At 47.5% G+C, this 24828-nt stretch overlaps 2 protein-coding genes across 5 annotated transcripts; both read left to right on the top strand.

Moving 5' to 3' along the window:
* Nucleotides 1–285: 285 nt before the first annotated feature.
* POGLUT1 (protein O-glucosyltransferase 1) lies at nt 286–16091 on the top strand. 4 transcript variants are annotated; one of them, XR_015704605.1, is made up of 12 exons: nt 286–432; nt 806–896; nt 3697–3840; nt 4281–4416; nt 6987–7108; nt 8653–8712; nt 9749–9848; nt 10642–10700; nt 12803–12970; nt 13501–13557; nt 14188–14715; nt 15335–16091. XR_015704605.1 is itself a non-coding variant. In XM_087756625.1 (11 exons), the coding sequence occupies exons 1-11, from the start codon at nt 348–350 to the stop codon at nt 14342–14344; spliced, it is 1179 nt and encodes a 392-aa protein (XP_087612751.1). In that variant the 5' UTR covers nt 286–347; the 3' UTR covers nt 14345–16091. The 4 variants fall into 4 exon arrangements, 3 of the variants coding, with proteins under 3 accessions (XP_087612751.1, XP_087612753.1, XP_087612752.1); XM_087756625.1 differs by having other exon boundaries at nt 14188–16091; XM_087756627.1 differs by lacking the exons at nt 13501–13557; nt 14188–14715; nt 15335–16091 and adding an exon at nt 11618–11808 and having other exon boundaries at nt 12803–12935.
* Nucleotides 16092–16738: 647 nt separating this feature from the next.
* TIMMDC1 (translocase of inner mitochondrial membrane domain containing 1) lies at nt 16739–24271 on the top strand. The gene is made up of 7 exons (XM_087756631.1): nt 16739–16881; nt 17012–17177; nt 18475–18563; nt 20476–20543; nt 21138–21216; nt 22619–22729; nt 23289–24271. Exons 1-7 carry the CDS (start codon nt 16787–16789, stop codon nt 23386–23388), a joined length of 708 nt encoding a protein of 235 aa, XP_087612757.1. The 5' UTR covers nt 16739–16786; the 3' UTR covers nt 23389–24271.
* Nucleotides 24272–24828: the final 557 nt, after the last annotated feature.

Raw genomic sequence — 24828 nt, 5'->3', positions numbered from 1 at the left:
CGGAGGGACTACCACAGATGCACACTCAGGTCTGCTCTGGGCAGTGGGTATTTTTGCAGCGCAGTCCCCATCTACTGTGGCCCCCCCACGCCAGTGCCTGCTGTGACAAAAGCCGCCTGCTGTCACGACATGGCCTCAACGGGGGTCCCCCCACACGCAGCCCCTGAGTGGGGAGGGACAGCGCCGCCATTGAGGCGCCGCGGGAACTACAGCTCCCATCAAGGGCCGCGGCACAAGGCCCGCGGCTAGCGCCGCCATCTTTGTGCGGGGCTGAGGGCCACGGCCGCCATCTTTGGTTTGGCGGGCGGCGGGTCGCGCATGCGCAAGGCCCTGCTGGCGGCGGCGGCATGGGGCTGGCAGCGCGGGCCCTCTGGGCTCTGGCGGCGGTCGCCGTGTGGCGGCTGGAGCCCTCCGCAGCGGGTGACCTGGCAGGTGAGCGTCGCCCGGGGCCCCTCCCTTCGCCCGGGCGTGCGGGTGTTGCTGGGAGGGGAACGGGACGCGGCTTCGCGGCCGGCGGGGAGGGTCGGTGGCCCGGGCGGGAGCCCGCGCGTCCTGTGAGGGGCTGGGGGAATCTCGCCTCCGCCCGGCCGGGCAGCTCCCCCGGCACCCCGTGGTGGCCCCCGGGCCGAAAGGGAAGCCTCCGGCTCCTCCCGGCTTCCCTTTCAGCCCGGGGGCCGTCGGGGTGCCCGATCCCCTGTCCCATCCCCCCTCGGCTGGGCGGCCAGAAATCCTGTTCGGCTCCCGCTAGTTGCTCTGATAGTTTAATGCATTCATTCCTTTAACTTTTCCCTCCTGTGTATTTTAGATGCCAAATGGAAAGCCATAACTGACCAAATTAAGACAGCGGTGGAAGCCTATGAGCCATGCGTAAAGGAGAATTGTAGCTGCCACCAAAGGTGAGAGGCTGGTTTCCTTTTGACTGCACAGGCCATGAGAGGGAATACTGTTGCCAGCACTGGTGGATGGGAATTAGCTAGAGACTATTTGGGCTCTAAAGTGTCACATCTGCAGCCGTCGTAGGTCACGGTGCTTCCAAGAGGGAGGTTATTAATGGCACTGTGTGAAACAGGTTGGCCTCCATAGTTCCAACAGAAGGTGTGTTCACCTGCAAACTGATCACTCTCCTTGTTGTCCTCTGTGATTGAACAACAAACACTCTGTCAGCATCCCCAAATGATCACGCAATAAACCTGTACACGGTGATATTTCTGTGTTAACAATCCACGTCTGCCTTTTCTCTCAGTGCAATGTTGCTAACAACTCTTCCTTGTGGGCTTTTAAAAGTGGAAGAAAATAAGTATCTACAAAATATTTTAAAATCGCTAGATTAAGAAAGATTGTTACAGAACACAGATTCATTTGATGTGATAGTGTGTTGTACTTTGCTCACTCCCTGTGCTTGGACAGGGCTTCCAGTGGAAGAGGGGAGGGGACAATTGGAGGAGTGCTCTTTCTAGGGAGTTTAGCTCGCTGCTTGTCAGAATTGGAGTGGCAGTGGATATTCAACTACCTGATTTTCACATGACCAAAGTATGATCCAAGAGGAGCTCATTCAGGAAGACACAAGTCCTGTTTATTTTTTTATAACTGTGGAGCATTATACAAAATGCTGCCAGCACTCTGCCTAATCTTCCTACAGTAACATAGTGCAGAGAGCTAGAAACTTGTATGTGGATGCAAGACCACTGTAGGTGGCCAAACCAAACTTCCCTTCTGTTCCCGCTGGTAGAGCATGACTTCAGCATGGAGAATATTACAGGTGCATAGGTCATTGCTGTTAATGTGGGTAGGGACTGTAGGACTGGGTTTTTCTGGTATCTTTAAGCAGTGTTTTTATTTAAAGGGGAAGAGGGAGTACAGGGAAGAGTCAAAATATTCTTTTGTCCTTAGGATTTGGATTCCAAATGGAGAAACACAGATGCCCAACTTTAAGCCTCCTATTTAAAAAATACCAGACGTGCTCACTCATCCTGAGGGTGAGAAGAGTGCTATATCAGCTTTTAATATCAGATGAGTCGTGTTGGGCAACTGTTTGTACACTCTGTTTGGAGTTTTTGATCTTCATTGCTCTTGAAATATTGATGAGGAAAAGTCTCTTCTAGTTTAGCCTTCCAGTCTTTTTCCTCAGTTCCAATTCAGATACAGCCTAAAGACATCTTCTAATCTTTAAACATACAATGCGCCATCCTCTGCCCACCTTTGAGAAGAACATCTTCCCAAGTGGTTACAACCTCCAAACCTGCTTCAGAACGTGATAGGCAATAGTAACATGAAATTAGGGTTGCTGTGGATCTTGAAACCTAGTTTTCACTAAAGCAGTAGTTTATTTAAGGGTTGTTGAGGAGCACTGCGGTAGTGACAGGCATTACAAAAGAATCCAGGAAGATAATACAGCACATAGGCTGTGAGAAACTCAGTTCATTTTGATAGCTGATTTGGAGATATGTAGAAATGCAGCAGAACACCAACAGCCAGTACTTTTCCCTGTATAACAGATTCTACTTGTGTCTAGTCTTCTGTGACTCAGTGGGCAAGGAGTGAAGGTCCAAACTTGTTTGTTGCTACCTTTCAGTTGTCACTTAGGTTACAATGACATGGATGTGCCATAAAACTGCAACGTTCCTCCTGTTCTCAAGCTCATTACATTTGCGTCCCTGCCAGACTGCTTATCCTGTGGTCAGTCCATCTGCACAATGGCACTTCTTTATGTAGTTTTACTGTTTTCTACCTGATTATGAAATAGCAGAGTCCTGGAGGTTGGAGGGGACCTCTTGAGATCATTAAATCCAACCCTTCTGCTCAAGCGGGGTTGCCAGGACTGTGTCCAGTTGGGTTTTGAATATCTCAAAGGACAGAAACTCCACCACCTCTCTGGGCAGCCTGTGCCAGTGTTTGACCACCCTCACAGTGCGATCACCCCTGCAGTGTTGTATTAAACCAAGGCATTGATGCAGTGTCTACCAAAAAGTGGGGAGGACATCTCCATGGCTGTTACAATCTGACAGTGTTCATTAACTGCTCCAAGCAGTTAGATCTGAGGACCTATAAACTGCATCCTCCTCCTGCGTTTTCTTATATACGTTAGGTTTATGTTTTCATACTGCATTCCTGGAGCTCGCTGATGATGTGCAGATGCCACAGAACACAAACTACATAGGCCTCTCCTCCTGAGCTGGCTTTCACTGCACACAGCATTATTTGGTGACGCTGCTCCTTGTGACTGGACTCTTACCTTCTTTTTCATGTATAAATAGCGTGACATTGTGTGAGGAGTTTGGTCGTGGTGTGGCCCATCATTCATGGAAGACCAGAGCACAAGCTTCGCAACTCAAAGGTTAAGTGAGCTGAAGGCTTTTACCCATAACCTGCCAGGGTACGTAGGGTCCTTTCTGGGAGAGTAACTAGAGTAGTCCATGTTGATTTAGCCTCAGAGTCCTGTGCTGGGCTTTCTGTTGCGGCAAACAGCACAATATACAACACATAGATAGTCAAAGAGTGAAACTTGGACCTTGGACGAGCTGTTACTCAGATACTCAAAGTGACTTAAATTAAATTCTCTGTTATGCCACATGTAGCAGAGCTCCTGGAAGCTACACGGAGCTTGTTTTAGCTAGAAGTCTGTTCTGTATAGTGCAGTAATTTAATGCACAGTATCCTTCCTATTTTACATCATAATGGCTGATTGTTTTGTTTCAGTGTCTGGAAGCAGGACCTGGCTCCTTTTCGAGGTGGCATTTCCAAGGAGATAATATCAGATGTGGTGAGCCGGAAGCTCGGGACACACTACCAAATCGTTAAGAATAAACTGTACCGTGAGGAGGACTGCTTGTTCCCTGCAAGGTAAGAGCTGTGCAGAAGATCTTGTCTCCCTAGCTGGGCACAGGAGTACTTCCAAATCTGCCAAGTTGAAAGCCACGGACCACAATGATATTTCAGAGGTCTAAATTCCTTATCAGCGCAGGAGCCTAGAAAATGATGTATGAGGCTTAAATGTAGCAAGAGTTAAGTGTCATTGTTGCACTTCGTCGTACAAAGAGTTGGTTGGTTGTGGGATCCCAGAGAAAGCTGCAGATCAGACCAGATTTAACAGGATGGGTTACTTCATTGGTATCTGTACCGCGTTGGGGCTTAGAGGCTGCTATAGGCAGTTCCCAGCCTGCATTGTGGTATGGCTCAGGCTCACCATCTCTTCTGCTCCTGCACAGAGAGAAAGGCCTGGAAGAGACTGCAGGATTGTGCTTTCTCCTCACAGCTCTTTGCCGTATGTCGTTTCTCCACAGATGCAGTGGAGTTGAGCACTTCCTTCTGGGGATCATCAACCGCCTCCCTGACATGGAAATGGTGATCAACGTGCGAGACTACCCCCAGGTCCCCAGGTGGATGAAACCCATTATCCCAGTCTTCTCCTTCAGTAAGGTGCGCACACCTTTAAAAGCTGAGCATTTCTGAGACATGCATGTCCTCCTTTCTCTTGGGAATGTATTTTTGAGGATGGTTCCCCACAGGTTTTCTTTGTGTCAAAATTGCTTGCTCTTTTTTTGCTCTTTGTTTCCTTTTGCTTCCAGTTTTCTGGCAGACAGACTTGCAGATTTGTTCAATAGAACAGTTTTTCCCCTCATTAGCTGCTCTTCCAGGTCAAAAAAATGTACCTCTGCTGCAGTGGAATGATGCACAGCTGGATGGGATATGTGCCAGCATCGCTGTCATTTGCTACAGTGTTTCTGCTAAAATTGTAGCAGTAGTTTATCAGCATTGTTAAGGATTTTTGATCATCAGTCAGCTGTCACACAGTTAATCTCATTTAATATGAATATTTTAGTCCTCTTTTTTGGTACCACAGATAAGTGTTTCTTATCTTCTTTTCTGTAATATGGCTGTCTCCTGTGAATGCTTTTCCCCTGGATTCCCTTTTCCATCTCCAAACGTGCACACGCACGCAGAGGCACACACACACAGACATTCGTTCTCTGCGTCTCTGTTCCCAGACTGGAGAGCCCTCCCATATGTTTTCCTGCCTCTCCCATTGTTAAACCTGACCGTAGCATAGTGTCTCATCCTTTCCAACAAAATACCGTTACACCTCAAGCTTCAGCTAATCTTCCTTTGTCTTAGTGTATGCCTAACGTGCCCACATCCTGCACCCTCGCTACCTAACCCTGATCGTGATCCTGTCCTTGGCTGAAGCTCAGCAGACAGTAAGATGCAAAAGAAGCAATAAACCATTTGCTCTTCCTAGTTCAGGCCCTATTCTGTTTTGGCTAGCTTGTAGCATCTTACTCAGGTCTTCAGTTTATGCAGCCTGAACCCTAATACAATCCGTAACTATTTCCTGGTCGCCAGCCATCCTAAAACTCTCTCTAGAATTTCAATACAGCATTGCAAGCGTTGTCATTCAAGAACTATGTTCGCTGCCAGAGGTAGTAGTAACGCTAGCTGTCTTGCCCCTTGACCATTGCACAGCCTTAACTCCAGCCAGCAGGACCCAAGCTAATGCAGAGCAGGTTGCAGGAGTTTAATCTTTGCAGCCGTATTCATCATCCTGCCCCTGGGTGCCTTGCAGGACCCCGCAAGAAACTGAGTTCTCCGGTCACCATTGTCTGAGATTCTGAACTGTAACCTCAGCCCTGTCCTTAACTGAAACCCCGTGACCCAGGCACAGCTCACATTTAACCAGCCAGCATTAGTCACTGCCAGAATGAGGAAGGCTCCAGGATATATTCTGAGGCTGAAAGCGTAAGGGATTGCAGGATTGTCCTATTCTACATCTCAGAAGGTCCACCCCGGGGTGGTGGTGGATCTGTCACGGTTTGTTATCGATGCCTGTTTATAGCAAGACTGAGAAGGAGCAGATCATAGAACACTCTCATTTAAGTTGGAAGGGACCTGAGGAGGTCACACAGTCCAGCACCTCACTCAGAGCAGGACCAACTAGGTCCAATTAGGACCAACTAGGAGCAACCAGGGTGCTCCAGGCTGTGTCCTGCCTGGTTCTCACCATCCCCGAGGACAGGGTGTCCACAGCCAGTGTTTGACCTCCCTCAGAATGAAAACGTGTTTCCCAATATCTAATTGGAATTTCCCTTCTTGTAATCAAAGCCTGTTGCCTCTCATTCTGTCTCTGCACTTCTGAAAAGAGTCTGCCTCCATCTTCTCTGAACTCTCTCATGAGGTAGTAGGAGACGGCATTTAGATTCCCCTAAGCCTCCTCTTCCTATGTGTGAACAAACCCATTCCTCAGCCCCTGTTTATACGTCATGTGCACCTACCACCTGCTACTGTGGTGGTCTTGGACTCTCTCCAGTATCTCCAGGTGACAGACAGATGGATAATTGCATAGCAAGTTTATTGCTAGTGCAAGGAAGTGGCCTATAGTCTGGTTTCATGAAAGGGTTTAGTCTTACTTAAGTGCTGGCCTTCCCTCTGATTATATGGGAATTTAAACATCCAAACAGGAGCGAGGAACTGAAATTCTTACATGGCCTGGATATTTGTGACAGTGAATTGTTAAGTGAACTCTAGGAAGGCTGGAATGAACTGAAGTGTTGGAAACCTAAATGTCAAAGTGTCTATAAGTGCCTCTATCTCTGAGGAGATAATAATGCCTCTTGACTTATGATCAGTAGAAAACATTTGTAGCTACACATAGGCACAAGTCTTCAGAAAGGTGAGTGGAGCTCAGGTCTTCCGCTATTAACAAAAGAGATCCATGATAGAGCTGATTAGTAATTTTCTAACATGAAAGTCCCATGTTGTCATGCAGCAAGACATAGCCTTTTTTTAAATCATTGAAACATTTCGATATTGGGTTGTCTTCATGTGAACCCCAGCAACACCGTGGTGGCCGCTAAGCTCTCGTGGCTGCCTATGGAACAGTAACGGAGAGAGCAGACAGAACTCCTAGAAGGGATGTTCCTTACTGGTGGGCTCAGTCAGGAAACTGAAGTAGATATTGCTCTTATTCTTACGTTACTCTCCTTTTTCTGAAGACGCCTGAATACAGTGATATCATGTATCCTGCCTGGACGTTTTGGGAAGGAGGACCAGCTGTTTGGCCAATTTACCCAACAGGTTTAGGGCGCTGGGACCTCATGAGAGAAGACCTCAGAAGGTATGTTTTGGAAATGGTTATGTGGGGAGGAGGTTTAATGGAAGACAAACTCACAGTAAAAAGCCGTCTAGCACTGGGCAGCATTAGGGCAACATTGAAGTCTAAGACCATAGGTCTGTTGGCCTGTGATCTGTCCTGCTGCCTCTCATGAACTACATACAGCCTAACTGCTGTATGAGAATTCTCCATGGAAACCTTGGATGATGTAACCAGAAGTTATAATTAGCTTCTCTGTTTCCAGCACTTTGGTAAGGAATGCAGAGGACAAAGTATACACATTCTTCATGCTGTCAGGGCCAGATTACTATCATTTTTGCTGGGATAGGGTTTGTCAATAAAGCAGCAGTTATCTTTTGCCTGCAGAAATCTCCCCTGACACATGGAAATATTTTCCTTTGTTTCCAACTACTTCTCTAAGAGCTGTGGTTTTTTCACTGCAGGGATGATCCAGGATGTTTGTATAAGCTTCTGGAAGGGTAAAGGAAAGTCTTCTTTAGATCTGCTTTTACTTGAGTATTGTTGTGCAATAGAGAAACCTGGAATCGTTCCCAAGACTCAAGAGTCATTACTGGGCTTGAGAGTAAGACGGAAGACTTCTCTGAGAGTCTTTCTTTTGGCAGGATCTTTGACTATTAGCAGAATAAGGGGCTGTTTCCCATGGAGAGTGACAAAGTGTGCAACAGTGAGTGAACTTAGAAACATGAGAAAAAAAAACCCACCTTGATGTCCGTCACTTGACACCAGAATGGAAGGTTGAATGTTTCCCTCTTCAAAATCTGAAGCTCTATGGGACTACTCATAGCTGCAGCCGATGTAACATAATGAAGATCCAAAGCATTTACCTATCCTTTCTTTCCCAGTGAACCCCACTTGTGTCACTGGGTTACAAGCGGATGCAGAGCTTGACCTGTGCAGATCAGTTTGGGGATCAGGACCTATATATCAGGCCAGGTGAAACAAAAAAGTGCAACAAAGAGTTCCCCAGAGGGAGGCAGGTGACTGCACTGACAGAAATAAAACGTGTGAACTGCTATTTTGAAGGAGTCATTTAGATTTAAAATGAAAGTTATTTGGGAAAATAATCAACCCCTGTGTTTTAAATGCAAAACACTAGGTAGGTTTTTTTGTTTGTTGTTGTTTGGGTTTTTTTTAATGGGAAATGGCAGTGGTTAGAAACTAGTCACAGCTAGTCACTTCACAACAGCGAAGTACAGAAAAATAAAACAGTGCAAAAAGCGGATTCAAATTTTAGGTAAATTTTAATACCTGTAAAGATTTAGTAAGGGGGTTGTGTGTAAGTCATTGTTTTGACTGAAAAGTATTCTGAAAAGTAGAATGTGCCGATGTCATGTTGCCTTAAACACAATATTCACAGGAAAACCTGTTTCATTGGACCTGGCTGAGTTTTTTCTGCTATAATGAAGAAAGTGATTTCCATCAAAAATGAAGAATAATAAAAAGAGATCATGCTGTGAAAACTGATGAGAGCGCTGTTTCGTGGTTATATTAAATCATTTATTGCCATGTATAAACAATATTTTCAGATCTGCAGAAAAATGGCCATGGATGAAAAAAATCTCTAAAGGATATTTCCGAGGATCCAGGTGAGCATATTTTCCTACAGCAGGAGATTCTACCAAAATATGCCATGACAGCTGTCTGTATGTAGAAATTTCTGTATCTCCAAGACCTAAACAAATGTAACCCAGAATGTATTTTTTAAAAGTGAGGAAAGCAAGGCATTTTGTACAGCAGCATTTCCCCATTAGTGATTCTCCATAAGAATTGCCATTTGCAACTAGTTTATTATCAGAAGTCTAATATTGGAAACAGAAGTTGTGATGGATTTGCTATGTTATTTCTTAATGAGTAAAACTGTCACACTAGGAACCAGCTTGTTTTGTTCTGTGAAGAGAACTGCAGGTGCATGATACAAATTTAAAGATTTGATATTGATGTGCATGCTTCTTGCCAGTGTGAATACTTTATTCGCTATGCAAGTGCTTGACAGTGAATCAACAAGTATTCTTGCATTAAATTACCTGAGTGTGGGGGATAAGAAAGTAGATTATTTTTACCCTCTCTCCAGCGACAGTTTGAAAACAGTGTTAACCCCTGCTCCTTTTTGTTCCTCCTCCATCTCCAGTAGGGATGGATTTGATATCTTACTGGGTAGGCTCAGAAGGTGATGAGGAGTGAGTCTCAGGGATGTCATAACTTTGTTTATCAGTAGTGTTTTAAATTAGTGTCAGAGGGATCAAGTGCTGAAGATGCTTAGCATCTCTTAGCTCGCTCTCTGACATAGAAGGGAGTTAAAGTATTTGGCACCCATCAGGATAAGGCCTGAAGGAAAAAAAAAAAATCTGCTGATTTGTCCTGGGAATTGCTTAAATAATACCATTAAATATTTAGTAAGTGAAATAAAGAAACATGGCCTCACATAATTTCGGTACACATAACTCATTCTCTTCTGCTAGTATACCCTGGGACAGAAATACACTGTATGGTAGGCACTCGTATAATGTTTTTGGGGCACATACGGAGGTCAGCCTCATAAAGAGGCAGGGTCTCAAGTCCTGTAGTTTGTTAGCTGTGTTGGATCATGCGGATTGACAGTTACTGATAGCATTTCTTTTGCAGAACGAGCCCTGAGAGAGATCCCCTCATTCTGCTGTCCCGAGAAAACCCAGAACTTGTTGATGCCGAGTACACTAAAAACCAGGCCTGGAAATCTGAGAAGGTGTGTGGGTGTTGTCTGTCTCCTGAGTGTGAAGGCCAGAAAGGGTAGCATTGCAAGATGGCTTTGATGATTGAGATGCATCTTGTTGTAGAGTTGCGAGTGATCCTCTAGAGTGGGGGAGGCTTGTAGTTCGCTTGATGGCTGCGTCTCTCTGACGGATGAAAGTAAGGAGTCTCTAGAGCCTGGCAGGCCAAACATTTTCCTTCCATCCACACTTTCTTGTTCAAGGAAACGAGCACACGCAAGAAAATGAACCTGTGCCAATCCCTTCCTCCTCCATTACAACCAAATTAGCCAACTCTTCCCCTTCTAGCCCCAAGCTGTCTGTGTGGTGGTGTCAGTCTTTTTAAACCTTTTTCTGTCATCTCCGTTTCTTGGTCGTCTTGTTGATAACTTTCTGATAGCTGCTGCCAATCACTTTTTAGTTCCATACTTAGTCTACAGTCCAGCTCTCTCCAGACAGTCTTGGCTAATCCAGTTACACTTGGCTTCACATAGCCCATTGTCCCAAGCTGTTTTCCATTCTGTAGCTGCCAGCTAAACATTATCATTTAATGTGTTTGTGCTGGCATTTGCTTACAGGCAGTGTGTAATTTACTGAACTTTTTTTCTTGTTTGAAGGGCTGGGAATTCTTCATAATAGTTATAAAAGCCCACCAGAGAAGGTTTTCTCAGAAGTGGGAATGGAGGGTTTTGAGACAAAGCTGACGCTTTGTTTCTAACTGAGAAGGAAAACAAATATGAAATCACTATATAAAGCCTACTGATTTTGTTTAATTCTCTTTATTTTAAGGACACCTTAGGAAAGCCTCCTGCAAAGGAAATTCCACTGGTTGATCACTGCAAATACAAGTAAGAGTTTCGATTACTAAAGCTGTTCAAGGGCTATGGTGTAAGGTCTCATTTTATTTTAAGGTCTGATTCCAGCAACCAGCTCCGTGCAGACAAGGAAACTTGTGAAGGCAGTCGAAAATTGGGGAGCTTAACATGGCCTCTTTCGGTGTCAGCTTTCCCCTGTCAGGTCAGGAGAAATAAAGTGCTTTGGGGAAAGTAAAGGTCTTACATCACTAATAAACATATAGATCGAAAATTTTATTTTATTTTAATCAAAAAGGCTTTCTATCATTTTTTCTTTACATTCCTGTACCAAGCTGTGTGTTCAAAATTATTTTTTCGGTGCTACGGTGATAGCATTACTGTCTTCAAAGACATAAGGAACTAAGGAATCACGTCATCATGTGCGTACTGGGGCAAGTGTTGCTGTTGGATGTACATAGTAAAAGAGAGAACCTGAAATATGATCGAGCAGATACAGGATTGATTCATACTTTGTATGTTGTTTGGGAGAACGTGGTTTTGATTTACAAAGGTTTTTATTTCTTAACTACTTTAGGGAGGGTCTTTTGGTGTAATATTCTTGTGGGTTTCTGTGTAAAAAATATAAACTCTTAGTGTGTATGCATGTCTGGTGTTGTGCTTTTTCTTTTGCTTTAAAATTACCTAGTTACAATTCTACCAGCTAGAATCTGCTGATGTAAGAGCTCAGTCATTTGGCTGGATCTGCGTTTTTCTGCAAATATGATTGACTTGTCTCATTTTATATTTCACTAGACTGTTGCCCAGATTTCTCCCTTCTGTTACACATAGACTTCCCAACTCCTGATGCCTGCTGAGCCCCTCGTACAGTATGGGCTGAAACATTCTCACACGCTTTTGTCGTAGCCCAGGGTCTGGTGCGGTCAACACAAACTTCTCGTTGCTTCCTTCAGTGTAGGTGCTGCAGCGGGCTGTCTGAGAGCAGCCCTCAGTGACTTGGCTGAGGTCACAGATGGTGGGAGCCGTGTCTGGAATTGGATAGAGGCGTTTCCTCGCTTCCAGACCTCTGTTCTTGTTACATCTCTACGTGTATTTGTTGAGTTCCTAATACAATGAGCTCCTCATCCCTGCCTTGAGCTCCTAGGTAATACAAAGAATGCAAAATAATTTCAGATTTACTCCTTGTCACTTAGCACTGAAATAAGTTTAGCTATAATTCCCATCTCACCCAAAATATATGTAATACATAATTCCCATCTCAGCCCAAATAGCTTAATTAAAGGAAGAACTCCCTTTCCCCAGCCCAAAATGTTTGACTTGAAAGATTAGTTATATGTACTGAGGGGTTTTACCCACAGGAAAAACAGCTTTCCATATGATTGGAGAAATGTGGGTTTAAAAAAGCAAGCAAGTAAGCAAACAAACATCCCTCTGAGATACAGTTTGCTAAGAGAAATCCCCCACCAGTCAAGCCCACTTTACTAACTTGGCAGAAAATACTGAAAACAAAATTGTGGATTCTTTGTTATCTGCAAAGTCCATCTGTTGCGTGCTAGCCTGTTTAACCTCCTAGGGTTGCATTCCCAAGTTAATATGAAACAATTAGATTGAGTTTAAAGCAGGATCCCAGTGGAAAAAAGAAAAACAAAAAAACAACTGAGATAGATGTGGCAAAGCAGAACAATGAACAGAAAAGCTCACTGCAAGACAACAGAGAATTGGGAAAAAGCTCCTCGTGGTAACAGAGTCTCTGAAGTGTAGAGTCACAGGATCAGCACCCATGTTGTGACCTTCCATGCCTTGCTGGCTGTTGTCCGTGAGGCCTCTTTTGGTTTGTCACGGGCAGGTGTCTTTATCAGAGGTAAAGCAGCACGCTTTGATTTTTCTCCCTCGGTTTTGATGGGCAGCAGAAACTCACCTAGCACGTCCTTAACTTCAGCTCACCTTTCCTGTGAGGAGCTTCAAATAAATGTCTTCCCTTTGTTTTAGCAGCAGGTGCTTGGCTGAGTGTGAGGGAGCCCCCCCAGCTGCTACCCATGAGGGAAGGCTGACTGCTACTCAGAGCCCAGTTTCTTAGTGCATTTCCCCGCAAAATGCCAGGTGTAACCAGGTCCCTCTCTTTGCTTCTCCTTTTAAAGGTATCTGTTTAATTTCCGGGGAGTGGCTGCCAGTTTCCGGTTGAAACACCTTTTCTTGTGTGGTTCACTCGTCTTTCACGTTGGAGAAGAGTGGTTGGAGTTCTTCTACCCCCAGCTGAAGCCTTGGGTCCACTACATCCCAGTCCGATCAGACCTCTCTAACGTCAGGTGTGAGACCCCAAGCGTGCTTAGTGGGGCATTGCGCGCCACAGGGAAACGCTGCTGTGTTTGGGAAGGCGGCTTGGTTTGTAGTAGATAGAAGTGCCTCCACTCCGAGCCATCAGACAAAGGCTCTTGGAGGTTGTGCTCTTTTTCTCTTTATTACTGCCCCCAAAGAATCCTTCGCTCGCGTTACTTAGAGAGTACGGTTTCACTGGGGTAAGGAGGTCTGTCACCCTCACTGAAATCAGCAGGCACCAGGCATTTCAGTTTCCAAGCTGGCCCTGCAGCACAGATAAGGGAAAGAGGAACGTATCGCTGGGCCAAAAATTGTGTTAGCTCCCAGATTTCAGCATGCCGCCCAGAACTGATAGGGAACAACTGAGAATGGCAGGTTTCTTCTGTGCTCTGAAATGAGGAGCACCAGTCCCTCACTCAGTTGTAGATCCTTAACCTCGTCTTCTGCAGTAGTTTAGCTAAGGGACCGCGTTCTCCATTGAGCTGGTTGTTTCATAGCACTTTTTTGGTCTTCATTTTAGGGAGCTGTTGCAATTTGTAAAGGAAAATGATGCCATAGCACAAGATATTTCAGAGAGGTAAGTGGTGTGTCCTTTCTGGCTATCAGGCAATCTTCTTCCAAAGCACATTCTTAGGCAGCTTTTGAAGGGGTTACCTATCAAAGACAGCCTAGTATTAATAGGGCGCAGTATAGCTGGTATTCTGCCATGACAGCAGGAGGGCTGGAGAACTCGTAACAAGCAGGGGGAACGGAAGAGCAAGATGCTATGCTTAGGGCTTTGGTTCAGATGTGACCCGTGTCAGGAACCCCACTGAAAGCTATCAGAAGTTGGGAGCTTTTGTCTCAGTATGAGGTCAGTTGACCCCTGGGAACTGTGTCTGCGCTATAAGCGTTATGTATCCGGGCTGGCAGCGCCTGGCTTCTGAAGCGGTGTGCGTCGGTGCTGCTCAGGCTGTATCTGATATGTGAAATCTGATATTTATTATCCCAGATAACAAATACCATCTTGAGGATAACAAAAGCACTGCAACTGTCAGAGCTGTGAGCGTGAATGAGAAGTGTGACATTAAAATAGATGGTACAGAGCAGCGCGTGTTGTTTCTCATTGGAAACACAGAAGAGTGAAAGCTGATGTACATATAGAACAAAACCAAAGACTCTTGTAGGAACTGGAAATTGGTTCTGACTGTGCCTTGTGTGTCTCTAGGGGACGCCAATTCATCACCGAGCACTTGCAGATGGAGGATGTCTCGTGCTACTGGGAGCATCTGCTGTCTGAATATTCCCAAACCCTGACTTACAAAGTGAAAAGGAGGAAGAGCTACCGCGAGATCACTTCCGAATGGCTGAAAACAGAACTGTAGAGACTTCTGTGTTTTTCTCTTCAGCTCAAACTGATCTCTGCGGAAATCTGAAGATCAGTGTATCTTCTTTCTTCTTCTCTCGGACTTCTTATCCTTGACGCTAGAACTACAGGGAACAGCAATAGGCTGACTTTGAAATTTCTCCCGTACGATGGGACCCGGTTATACTCTCGCCACGAGAACATTGAGTAGAATGTTGGGTTATGGCTATTTAATGGGGTGGTTATGCTCGTCTCTGGAAGAAGGTTGTTAGCATTTGGGACTTAGTTACTACCTGTCTCAGAATGATCCTAAATCCCATTCAGTCAATGAGAAGCCTTTCTGTTAATTTCACTGGACTTTTTACCGAGTCCTCCGTACTCGTGAGCAAGGTACAGACTGTCAGCTACACTCAGCTGGGAGATACCTGCCCCTTTTTTTGTAGATGGTCAATGTTTTCCCACCTGTGCGATAGCACTTGGGATATTGGGTGTTCTCTGACAGAAGCAGGTACTGGGATTTGGGGTAACCCTTCTTAGATAGCTTAGAGCTTAGTTTTCTGATGCTTTATGTCAGGTTTCTAAAGAGGTTGATGGTAAGGCTTTGATGTGCCGTTGAAAGGACAAATGGTCCTTGCGCAGTTGACCTACCTACCTCATAGCAGGGCGGCCGGTGGCGAAGATGCTGCCAGAGCGCTAAGCCTGAGCAGCAGGCAGGCGGGCAGCTGGCACCTGAGATAAAGGCGGCTCATCCTCCGACAGAGGAGCGGGTGCCCGCGCAGCCATGCAGAACTGAGCCCCTGCTAGCAAGCTCTCCCCGGTCGGCTGGCCAGGCATCCTTAAGAACCCAGAGAAAGTAGATGCAGTTAGAGTCAGCTCTTCTTTTTTCCAGATGTTCACAGATTCTCCACTGTAATCTTTCTAGGGTTGTTTTTTTTGTTTTTTGTTGGGTTTTTTTTTTGAAGCTGGTAACACATCTGCTCACTTCAGTATTCGCTTTTCTCTCCCACAGCCGGTACACTCCTTTTCTCTTCTCCTTCAGTCTGGTTGAGGGAACGACTTCAGCCACAGAGTGGCAGCTACTCCTGACATTACTGACTCTGAGTTCAGTCACGGGTTGCCTGTGCTCACTGTTAGTTACGCCCACTACAGGCTGCTCAGCTCAGAGGGCGTGCCATTTCTGAAATGCTCTGCGGCCCCCGAGTTGAGAGGCCTGGTAGGAAGCAGCATCTTCTCTGGTATCCAAACGGGTGCTCGCAAGAGCGTGGGAGGCAGCAGTGGGAACCCAGGAGGGTCACTGCCTCCCAGGGGAGCGCCCTCGATGGTAAAGCGGCCTCAAGGCTTAGGAAGCGACACATTAATGGACGAGAATGATAGCAACAGCTCAGGGTCTCCTCCGCAGGCGGTTTGGATCGGAGAAGAAGAAAACACTACAAGGAACAGTAACGCAAAGTGCCCCTACACAGGTACGCGCTTGTGCGGGGGCCTCGCAGCACCGCCGAGCCCTGGTACGGGGACGTAACCGCCGGACCTGTTCGTCAAGCGCCAGTTGCTGGAGCAGCGTGCCGGTTATGTTTCTTGCAAAGGAAACAAATCGGGGTATTAAAATAGCCTGGTTTCTGAGGAAAAGAGCTGTGCAAGAGTGGCAGGGGTTTTCTGGTTTTGTATTTTTGGTCAATGGAGAGGCTGAGAAACGGAAAGAGCTATGTATAGTATTTTTAAACGATTTTTAACGAAGTGCTTTTGGAATAAAACGAAAACGAAGTTTTGTTGGATGCATTGTTGCTTAATGAGAATTGCAGTAAAAGATCTGGATAGCCCGCAGCTGTTTCATAGAATCACAGAAAGCTTTGGGACGGGAGGGGCCTTTAAAGGTCACCTAGTCCATCCCCCTGCCATGGGCAGGGACATCTACAACCAGATCAGGTGGCTCGGAGCCCCATCCAGCCTGGCCTCCAATGTTTCCAAGGATGGGGTGTCTACCACCTCTCTGGGCAGCCTGTTCCAGTGTTTCACCACCCTCACTGTAAAAAATTTCGTCCTTATACCTAGTCTGAATCTACCCTCTTTTAGTTTAAAACCATTACCCCTCGTCCTGTCGCTATTGGACAGCCATCGCTGTTTCCCCAAAGACAGCGAAGCGTCCCTTTCTGGTTTCCCTCTGTCCCCGTAATACGGAGGGTGTCTCTGCTTCCAGCCGCGGTGGCTGGAACGGCTCCGCGGCCTGTCCCCACCGGGGGCTTTCCGCTCCCACTCCTTTTTTTTCCGCATCGCAGAACCAGCCCCGACCGGTTGCTCTTAGCAGAGAGGACGGGACCCTCGCCGCTCCCGCCGCTCCGGGCCGTGCGGTGCGGTGCGGTGCGGTGCGGTGCGGTGCGGTGCCCCGCCGGCGGGAAGGGGGCGCTGCCGCGCCCGCCCAGCGCTGCCGCCGGGGCCGGGGCCGGGGCCGGGGCCGGGGAGGGCCATGGCGGAGGCGGTGGGCGCCCAGCCGCGGTTCGGCCGCCCCGCGCCGCCGCCGCAGACGGGCTGGGAGCGCCTCAGCGAGCTCTGGCGGCGGGAGTGAGGACCGGGGCGGGCTGGGCTGGGCCGGGCCGGGGCGGGCCGGGGCGGGCGGGCGCTGGGCCCGGCGCTGCCCGCCGGCTCCCGGTGCCCCCCGGGCCCGGAGCCCAGCCCTGCCCTTCCCTTGCAGCGAGCGGCAGCGGTACCCGGAGGAAACGGTGAACATCGTCAAGTCGGCCTTCACCGGGGGGGTCGTCGGCTGGGTGTACGGCGGGCTGCCGGCCTTCTACCAGGCCCGGAAGGCCTTCATCGAGGGGAGCCAGGGGGAGCTCTTCCAGAACCGCGCCGATGCGGTGGTACGAGCCCGCCCGCCGAGCCGGGAGCGCCGGGGGGCGGGGGGGGGGGGGGGGGTCGGTCAGACCGGGGGAGCGGGGGGCACCGCCCGCCGCTGCGGGGGCCGAACGTCGCCGGGCCGCCGGGGGCCTCCCCGGAGCCCCGCAGCCTGGGGGGGCTCCGGCTGCGGCAGGAGCCGCCCTTGGAGCCCGCCGTTTGTGGCGGCAGAGGGGTCCGCAGGAGGCCGAAGGGCCTGGTTGCAGGGCGGTGCCGAGCAGGCAGCTCTGCGCGGGCGTTAAGGGGGTCATTTGTCTCCCAGTTGTCTTCAGCACGTCTTGACAAGTCCTTCGGCTTTTCAGTTTTAGTGTGTTAGAGGCTTCACTCCACAGCGTCAAACTGGTGGTGTCCTCCTGTCCGTGCGAGTTACTTTGAGGCCATTTAAAATTCTTTTAGCTTACCACTACACCTCGCAACAAAGGACGTCTGTGACCTTTTGTAGGTGTGTTGGGGCTTTGTTCTTCGATTGAAGTGTTGGTTACCTGGATTATTAGGAAAAAAAAAACACCTTTAAAAATCTGCCTAATTTTACACCATTCGCTATTTAGATTTGGCCCCGCTATTTAGATTTGGCCCCGACGTAGCGGCCTGCAAAGTATCGGTGCCTGGCTTCGCTCTGTCCTTCTGCTGACTGCCTTGTGTGTCTGCACCCGGGCTAAGCCCTTACACTGCAGCCACTGGAAGAGAGAATTTATTTTCTTTCGTGGTATTAACTGGAATATTTTTAATTTTTATGAAGCTTCTGCTTATCGCATCTTTTTAAAAGCCGCTTACTGCCAAACTTTTAAGCACCAGTGCTAAACCGCAGAGCTTGATGGTCTCTTAACGTTTGAAGTAGGTGGTTATTATTTACTTATTATGGTTATTATTTATTAATGGTTATTATTTAGTGCTAGTTATGAACTTATAATAATGAAGAACTAGTTTCTAGTTTGTCCCTGCTTTCTTCTCTGCTGCTCTCCTGTACTGCCCTCAGAAAGCTCTCCCCGTCCCCCCAGATGTGTCTCAGCACCAGGATTAGAAAGACCAGTTGACGTTACAAACTGGAAGTAATTCTCAGTTTTCCCCATGGTGGTGGCTGGGGTAAACGTGAGCGGCTTTTCCTCTGAAGATGACCGACTCGATCCCTAAGGGTCAGGGTATCATTCCCAAGCGACACCAGTCCCACGACCCGTCGCGAGTACCCCAGATGGCAGCGGGCTGGTGGTGCGGGCGAGGAGGAGGAGGGCTGTGGTCTGTAACCTCCTCTTCTCTCTCCTGCAGCAATCGGCGCATCGTGCTGGTCTCAGGAGTTTCATCCGCTACGGCTGGCGCTGGAGCTGGAGGGTAGCCGCTTTTGTGACAATATTCAAGTGAGTGTTTCCTGGTGGCAGTGGGAGAAGAGCTGGCTTCTGCTGAAGCACTAGTGGCCAGGAGCCCTTCGTGCCGGCAGTGCGCGCAGCTCCCTGGGAGACTGCTGGTGATTGACCGAGGCTCAAAGTGTTGTGTTAACAGCGAGTCTGACTGATAAGGCCTGAACGTGAAGAGGATTTAACCTTTTATAATTATTCCAGAATTCAAGTCTTCTAATGAACCAACACAAAAACTAAAACTGGAAAAGCCATGTTCCGTACACCTAATCCGTGCTGTTATTGCCTTGAATACTGTTCTTCCCTGTACTTGATGGCTTCTTTCTGCTTTTGCTTCATCTCTTTTTTTTGCGGTTTTCTCTGGGAGGGTGTTACAGTGTGCTGGCTGTTTCTGGAAGAGCTTTCGACCCATCCTAATTTTTCTCCTGTTTGAAATGTCTCATTACATACTGTGTGTACAGTAGCATTACTCACTGTTGTGAGTTTTGTATACACTAGCATTACTCACCATTCTTTGTTCTTGTCCTCAAATGCTTGCAGATGATTGTCTTGTTATTAAGCAGTCGCTGAACATCAGACCTACCGGTTGTATGTACCTCTTTGGGCCTTCAAATTTTTCCTACGCACACAACCAACGCAGAGATAACGATCCATTTCCCTGACTTTCTCCCCCAGATGTGTCAGTGTATTTCTGATAACATAGCATCAACCTAAGCACGCTCTTCTGAACAATGCCCCTTTAAAGTAGGAATATCTCCTTCCGTGATGTTCAAAGTAGTAAATTTCTGTGTAGTCCTAAACCTGGATTGACTATATCTGCAGGTGTGTTCTGTTTGAATTCCCCTTCTGCTTGTAGGATACCAGCAGTATTGAGAAGCATTATTTTATATTTCCGTCTCCCTAATTTTTTTGTTCCTTTCTGAATTCCTTCCTCGATCTCTCTTGGTTTCTTTGGCTCCTTTTGGTTTAGTATCTGTTCTTAGGTTTAGTTAGTGTACTGTTTGCTGACTCTCCTGGAGCTTTTGATTTCTTCAGGTTTTCCTGGGCTTGACATGTAACCTTGCCATCTTCCACCAGATGTCTCCCCTGCAGTCAGATCACCCCCCTTTTTCACCACCCCTTTGTAAAAGGCTTTCGAAGGTATTTGCCGCTCAGCTCTAATTGTTTCTGTAAAGTCCAAGTTGGAGATTTTGTCCTGCAGTCGTGCGAATTTTGAGTTTCGCAGTTTCAAACCAAATCGTTTAGTTTTACCTTGTGCAAAGGCTAGGGTGACGTTACAGCGTTGGGAAGGAGATCATCATCGCTGTCGACTTGTAGATGTCATGCAGGAGGCTCACTGAAGTGCTGCGGAGGATGTGGCTGCTGAACTGAGAACAGAGAGTGTTGGGGGGCTTAACTGATGTTTTGGGGGGAGGTGGTGCACCTCCCCTGGTGGGACATCTCATGCTGCAAGAGTAGGTGGCCCTGCTGACATCAGGAGTGTGACTTAGCTCTAGGGGTGGGGACTGTCCGCATCAGGGAAGACCTTACTGACACACGGATTCAGCTTCTGGGGGTAAAGGTGCTACGTCAGGACTGACTGACTGACGGGACCTTTTCATTGCTCAGTTCCTTTTATCCTTGAATATACAATGGAAAAAAATATCTTTGATTAAAAAGAGAAAGAAAGAATATCCCAGATCCAGGCCAGGAATCCTGGTATCGCCCGGCCTCTGGCTCTGCGGCCGCCTCCAGTAAAGTTACAGAAATCAAGGCACGTGTGGCTGGCACGTGTGCGCTCTGGACAGATGGGCAACGAGGCAGTTAGAGGCAACCTGAGGGCTGGCTTAATGAAATCCAGCTTTATTTCAGGCTATGTTTTGCTACCTGTCTTTTTCCGTGTGCAACTGCTGACTTCTGTGCCTTATCTTTGCAGCACGGTGAGCACTGGTCTGTCTGTATACCGCAATAAAACCACCATCAGTAATTTTGCTTCAGCAGGAGGTAAGACTGCTCTAACCTTGTGTACTTTTCTCGTTATGAGCAAGGGTGATAAGCGGAAAAGCATAAGCAGAAATCCATATCTCTTGGATTTGAGCAGCTCTCTAGCTTCGGTGCTCCTGGGTTTTGTTTCCTGTTCTACCAACTGCCGTTGTGACTTTGTTCCACTGTTTAACTGCTGCATGCCTTTATTTGTAACAGACAGATATTGATGCCCTTCTGAAACCATTGGGGAGTTTTGTAGTTATCAGATCACCTTTGAAATACTCGCTGGAGTTCTTTTGGGTGGAAAAAAAAAAGAGGGGGAGGGATCACGCTCCAGCCTGGAGAGAGCTCAGTTTTACTTTCATAGATACTTAGCATTTCTTGGGGAGTTTTTGTGAAGCAGAAAGAGCTTTGTGCAGTGTTTTAGTGCAGAGCCCATGGTGACTGTATGGTGAGGGTCCCTCCCGCTGGCCACAGCGCTTGGTTTCTGCTCTGTTAAAAGTAGATGTCAGCTCACCGAGAGGAGAAATGCAGCAAAGCAGCTCCCTCCGTCTGTATGTGATGGCTGGTGGGGGGCTGTGCGTGGTTTCAGTGGGTTTGTGTTTTTTTTAGCCTTCACAGGAGCCCTTTTCAGAATGCACTTGGGCCTGCAGGGACTGGCAGGTGGCTTCGTGTTCGGAACAGCGTTTGGGTGAGTTGCGACTGCTGCCGATGAGTGATCAATACACAGCCACTCTTTAAGGGTGTTTGTTAGGGGGTGGCCTCACACACCAACCCTTCAATCATGGGTGGGACTACAGAAGCTTCCCTTCCTCTCTTGCCTTCAGGGATTTTCTGTATCTCTTCATGACAATGACTATTCTTCCAACCTTTAAACTGTTTTTTTCTTCTTCTTTTTTTCTTGATTTGTGTTTTGCTGCTTCCTCAGTAATAAGAACTCAGTGCTGTCAATAGAGCATCTTGCTGCTATTTGCTTGTTAGAGGAGACACTAGCTCCTGTTAGTTAGGAAATTATGAGGATGGGTTATAGCCATGCCTCCTGTCCCCCTTCCTTGGCGTGGTCACTGATGAGCCCAATGGTTGGGCACAGAACCGCTGGGCGTCTGTTTTAAGAAATTGTGTTGTCTGTGAGCGAAGGCAGGAGTGTAAGACACAGCTTCTGGGCTCCCTTCTCAGCTTCATCAGCAACTGCTCCTGTAGCAGCTCAGAATCCAGACGGTACACGAGGGGTGCTGGATGTCACGGTGACACCTTTTGAAGAAGGGGGCACTCTGGGAACTGCCAGCCCCTAGGTTAGGAATTTGTGTAAAAATGATTTTTTTACAAAATGGGCTCCATCAAAGCCAAAATGTGGAGCAGGAGCCATTAGGAAATGCTGAGGAAGAAGCTGCGTGGTTGGGCTGCACGACCCATGCTGTAAGGTGGCACATCTCTTTGTGTATGGCTTGCAGTCATGTATCTCCTAAAGCTCCCTGGGGCATGGAGGAACCTGTGGTTCTCTCTCTGGGGCTCTGTCTGTCAGGACAAGGACCTCTCAACTCAGGAGAAGTCTGACTTTTCAAGCAGAACTGAGATTTCTTCTCAAAGTACTGACTTGTGAATATCCTCACAGTGAATTTGGGGATCTCGCCTGGACGAGAGGCTGAGCTTTATATGTGCTACTTAGCACCGTCAGGACAGTGTCGACTGTGGGCATGCCTGGAAGCAGCCTAGGGAGCTTTACCAGTGAAAACACCTCCAGAGCTGGACAGAGGCTAAGCAGGGCTGTGACTGTCTAAATTATGGGTTAGATGATCTACAGGGGTTCTTTGGGCACCTTAAATCCTTTCACCCCTTTGCCCTTTGTGTGCCTGTCAATGAGTAAATTCAAAATATGTTATCGAAGGGGCTACAGTGAGTCACAGCTGAAGACAGGCTGCGTTTGGTGCCTGACGCTGGAGCACCTTAGTCTGTGGTGCGACGTGAGCATTGGGGAAGGTTACGCTCCATTGATCTGGTGGCTGGCCCCCGCATGCTCCTTTTGCTGATGCCGGTAAGTTATTACTGTTGTGTATCCCCTGGGTGACTTGTGACTCTTCTGTTTCCTCCTTTAGGATCCCTGCAGGGAGCCTCTTAATGATTATGCAGAAGCTTGCTGGTGAGACCTTGCAGGAGAAGAGAAATCGCGAGCGCAGGGAGCTGTATGAGCAGAAGTTAGCAGAGTGGTAAGGAACAGCTCTGCCTGTTCGAGTCTTTGACTAGAAGCGTGTCTAGGTCTGTGTGGTTCAAACATTTAAAGAAACCATGACACACTAGGTTTTCTAAACCTCGGTTCTTATGCTCTTGGTTTTTGGTGCGTTTCACATACCAGGCTGAGAACTTCTTCCCAGCTTTAGATGTTGCTGCTTATTTGTAACAAGGTATTTTGTTCAAAATTCATGCCCCGCCATGGCCCAGTAACTCTGCATCAGTTTTTCACTTTTGCAGTGGCCGAGAAGACAAGCGGGACAAGCATGTTAGTATTTCTGTACCAAAATTGAGAAAGGCCAGAAGTCTAGCTTTTCCTTCATTGCTGCCTTCTTTCCATCCCCGTTAAAGAGAGGAAAGAAGGATAGCTGGAGGCTTTGGGGAGAAAAGGCTATGGCACTCGTTCCGTGACTTACTAAAACTCACAAATCGTCCCAGTTCTAGAATAAACTTTTCAAGAGCTGGGATTCTGCAGCGATGCCTTTGTCAGGAGGACACAGGCATAAAATTACTTTGCACTCTCTCTTCTCTCATTAGGCAATCCAGGCTCAGTGTGACTGAAGTCTTAGGCCAAACAGAAAGCAATGCCCAGGGAGGACTGGAGACAGAGAGAGCAAGAGAATCTCGGAGCTACTGAGTCTTCCCCAGATCTCTGTTGTAAGCACCTACAAAGTATTTTGATTCTGCTCGTAAGTCTTCAGTCGAGGGGTCATGGAGGTCTTCTGTGAACACAGTTATATCCTGTGCACTTGTGAAAAAGCATTTTGCTGAATACATTGTTCATGGATGCATATCACTGCACAAGAGCTTGGAAGGGCCAAACCTGTTCCACCTGTGAAGGTGGAAATGCAGACTCTGCAGACTATGAGGTGTCATCTAGGTTTGGCAGGGGGCGAGGGCAGCCCCAGAGCCTTGTCTAGAACCCATTTCACTGCTGAAAATGTCCAAACCACCAGCGATGTAGAAATATTCACGGTAAAGGAGCCTATGAATAGTTTGGATGCTAAAGGTCCCGATTCCAAAAGCTGATGATGCTCTGGTGGAAGCTGCTCTGCAGACAGCGCCTGACGAACTTGCTGTCGAAGCGCAATACGGGCAGCACCGGAGCAAGTGGTGCTCTTCCTCCTCCTCCCGCCGTCCCTCTCCCACAGCTGGGTTTGGCCTGGCTGGGAGCAATGCTGTTTTGCTGATGGTGGTTTCTTCATGCTTTTTGCAGAAAAACACACTTGATTCCTACAGTACTTGAGGTATTTTGTAATCAATATTGAGGAAGGGTGGAAGAGCTGGGAAGGATACAGAAATACCCTGAGAAAGATGTGTTTTGGGTTCTTCACTAGAAGTGTGGCTGAGGGGGGCACGGAAAGGATGACTTGTTTCTGGTGGTGATGGTGGAAAAACTGGCACTGCGGGCAGTTTTAACAATAAAAAGGCCTCTAATTTCATTTGAAGGTTGGAAATTAGGGGATTACCTTTGGGGGAAATGTGGTTCAAGGCGCTCAATAAAACCATCTAGCAGTGGTGATTGTGTCCCTAGGCTCTTTATGATAGCACAGTATTTTCATTAGAGAAACGTACTTGAGTGATACCCCATGAGAAGAGCTCTATCTAAGATCCCACCAGCAAGCAATGAAGTCTGGCGACAGTGTCAGACATTCCTCTATCTGTCTGGACAGTAACAAAGACAAGAGCCAGGAGAGCGCCAGCTCTGTCTGTTATTTTGTACCAGAGATGCACTGTTAAGTCATAGCTCTTACCTATGGGTAGGGCTGAAGTTCATGTCATAACGGCCTGTGCCCAGAAGGGCCAGGCGGCCCGTCACCATTTCCCTCAAAGCAGAAGGTCAGAATTCCAGTCTCCTTCCTTTGTTGGAGTTTTTTTTTCTCCTGTTAAAGAGATTTACATCCAGGCAGGGGGGGTTGGGTCTCCTCCCCACAAGAAAAGAGTAGTCAGGCTGTTCTGGTTGAATGCTTGTCCCTGTTACAGCTGATTACTGTTGATTGAAATATGAACAGTTGATTCCACAGAGTGTCTTCCACCCACCCAAAGCAGATTTCTGGCACAGCTTGCTTCCAAGAAG

Source organism: Nipponia nippon, unplaced genomic scaffold (assembly GCF_047370975.1).
Source record: "Nipponia nippon isolate SJK-2023a ecotype South Korea unplaced genomic scaffold, ASM4737097v1 scaffold_2, whole genome shotgun sequence".
Classification (NCBI taxonomy): domain Eukaryota; kingdom Metazoa; phylum Chordata; class Aves; order Pelecaniformes; family Threskiornithidae; genus Nipponia; species Nipponia nippon.
Note: the sequence above shows the minus strand (reverse complement) of the source record. Positions and strands in the feature narration are given on the sequence as shown.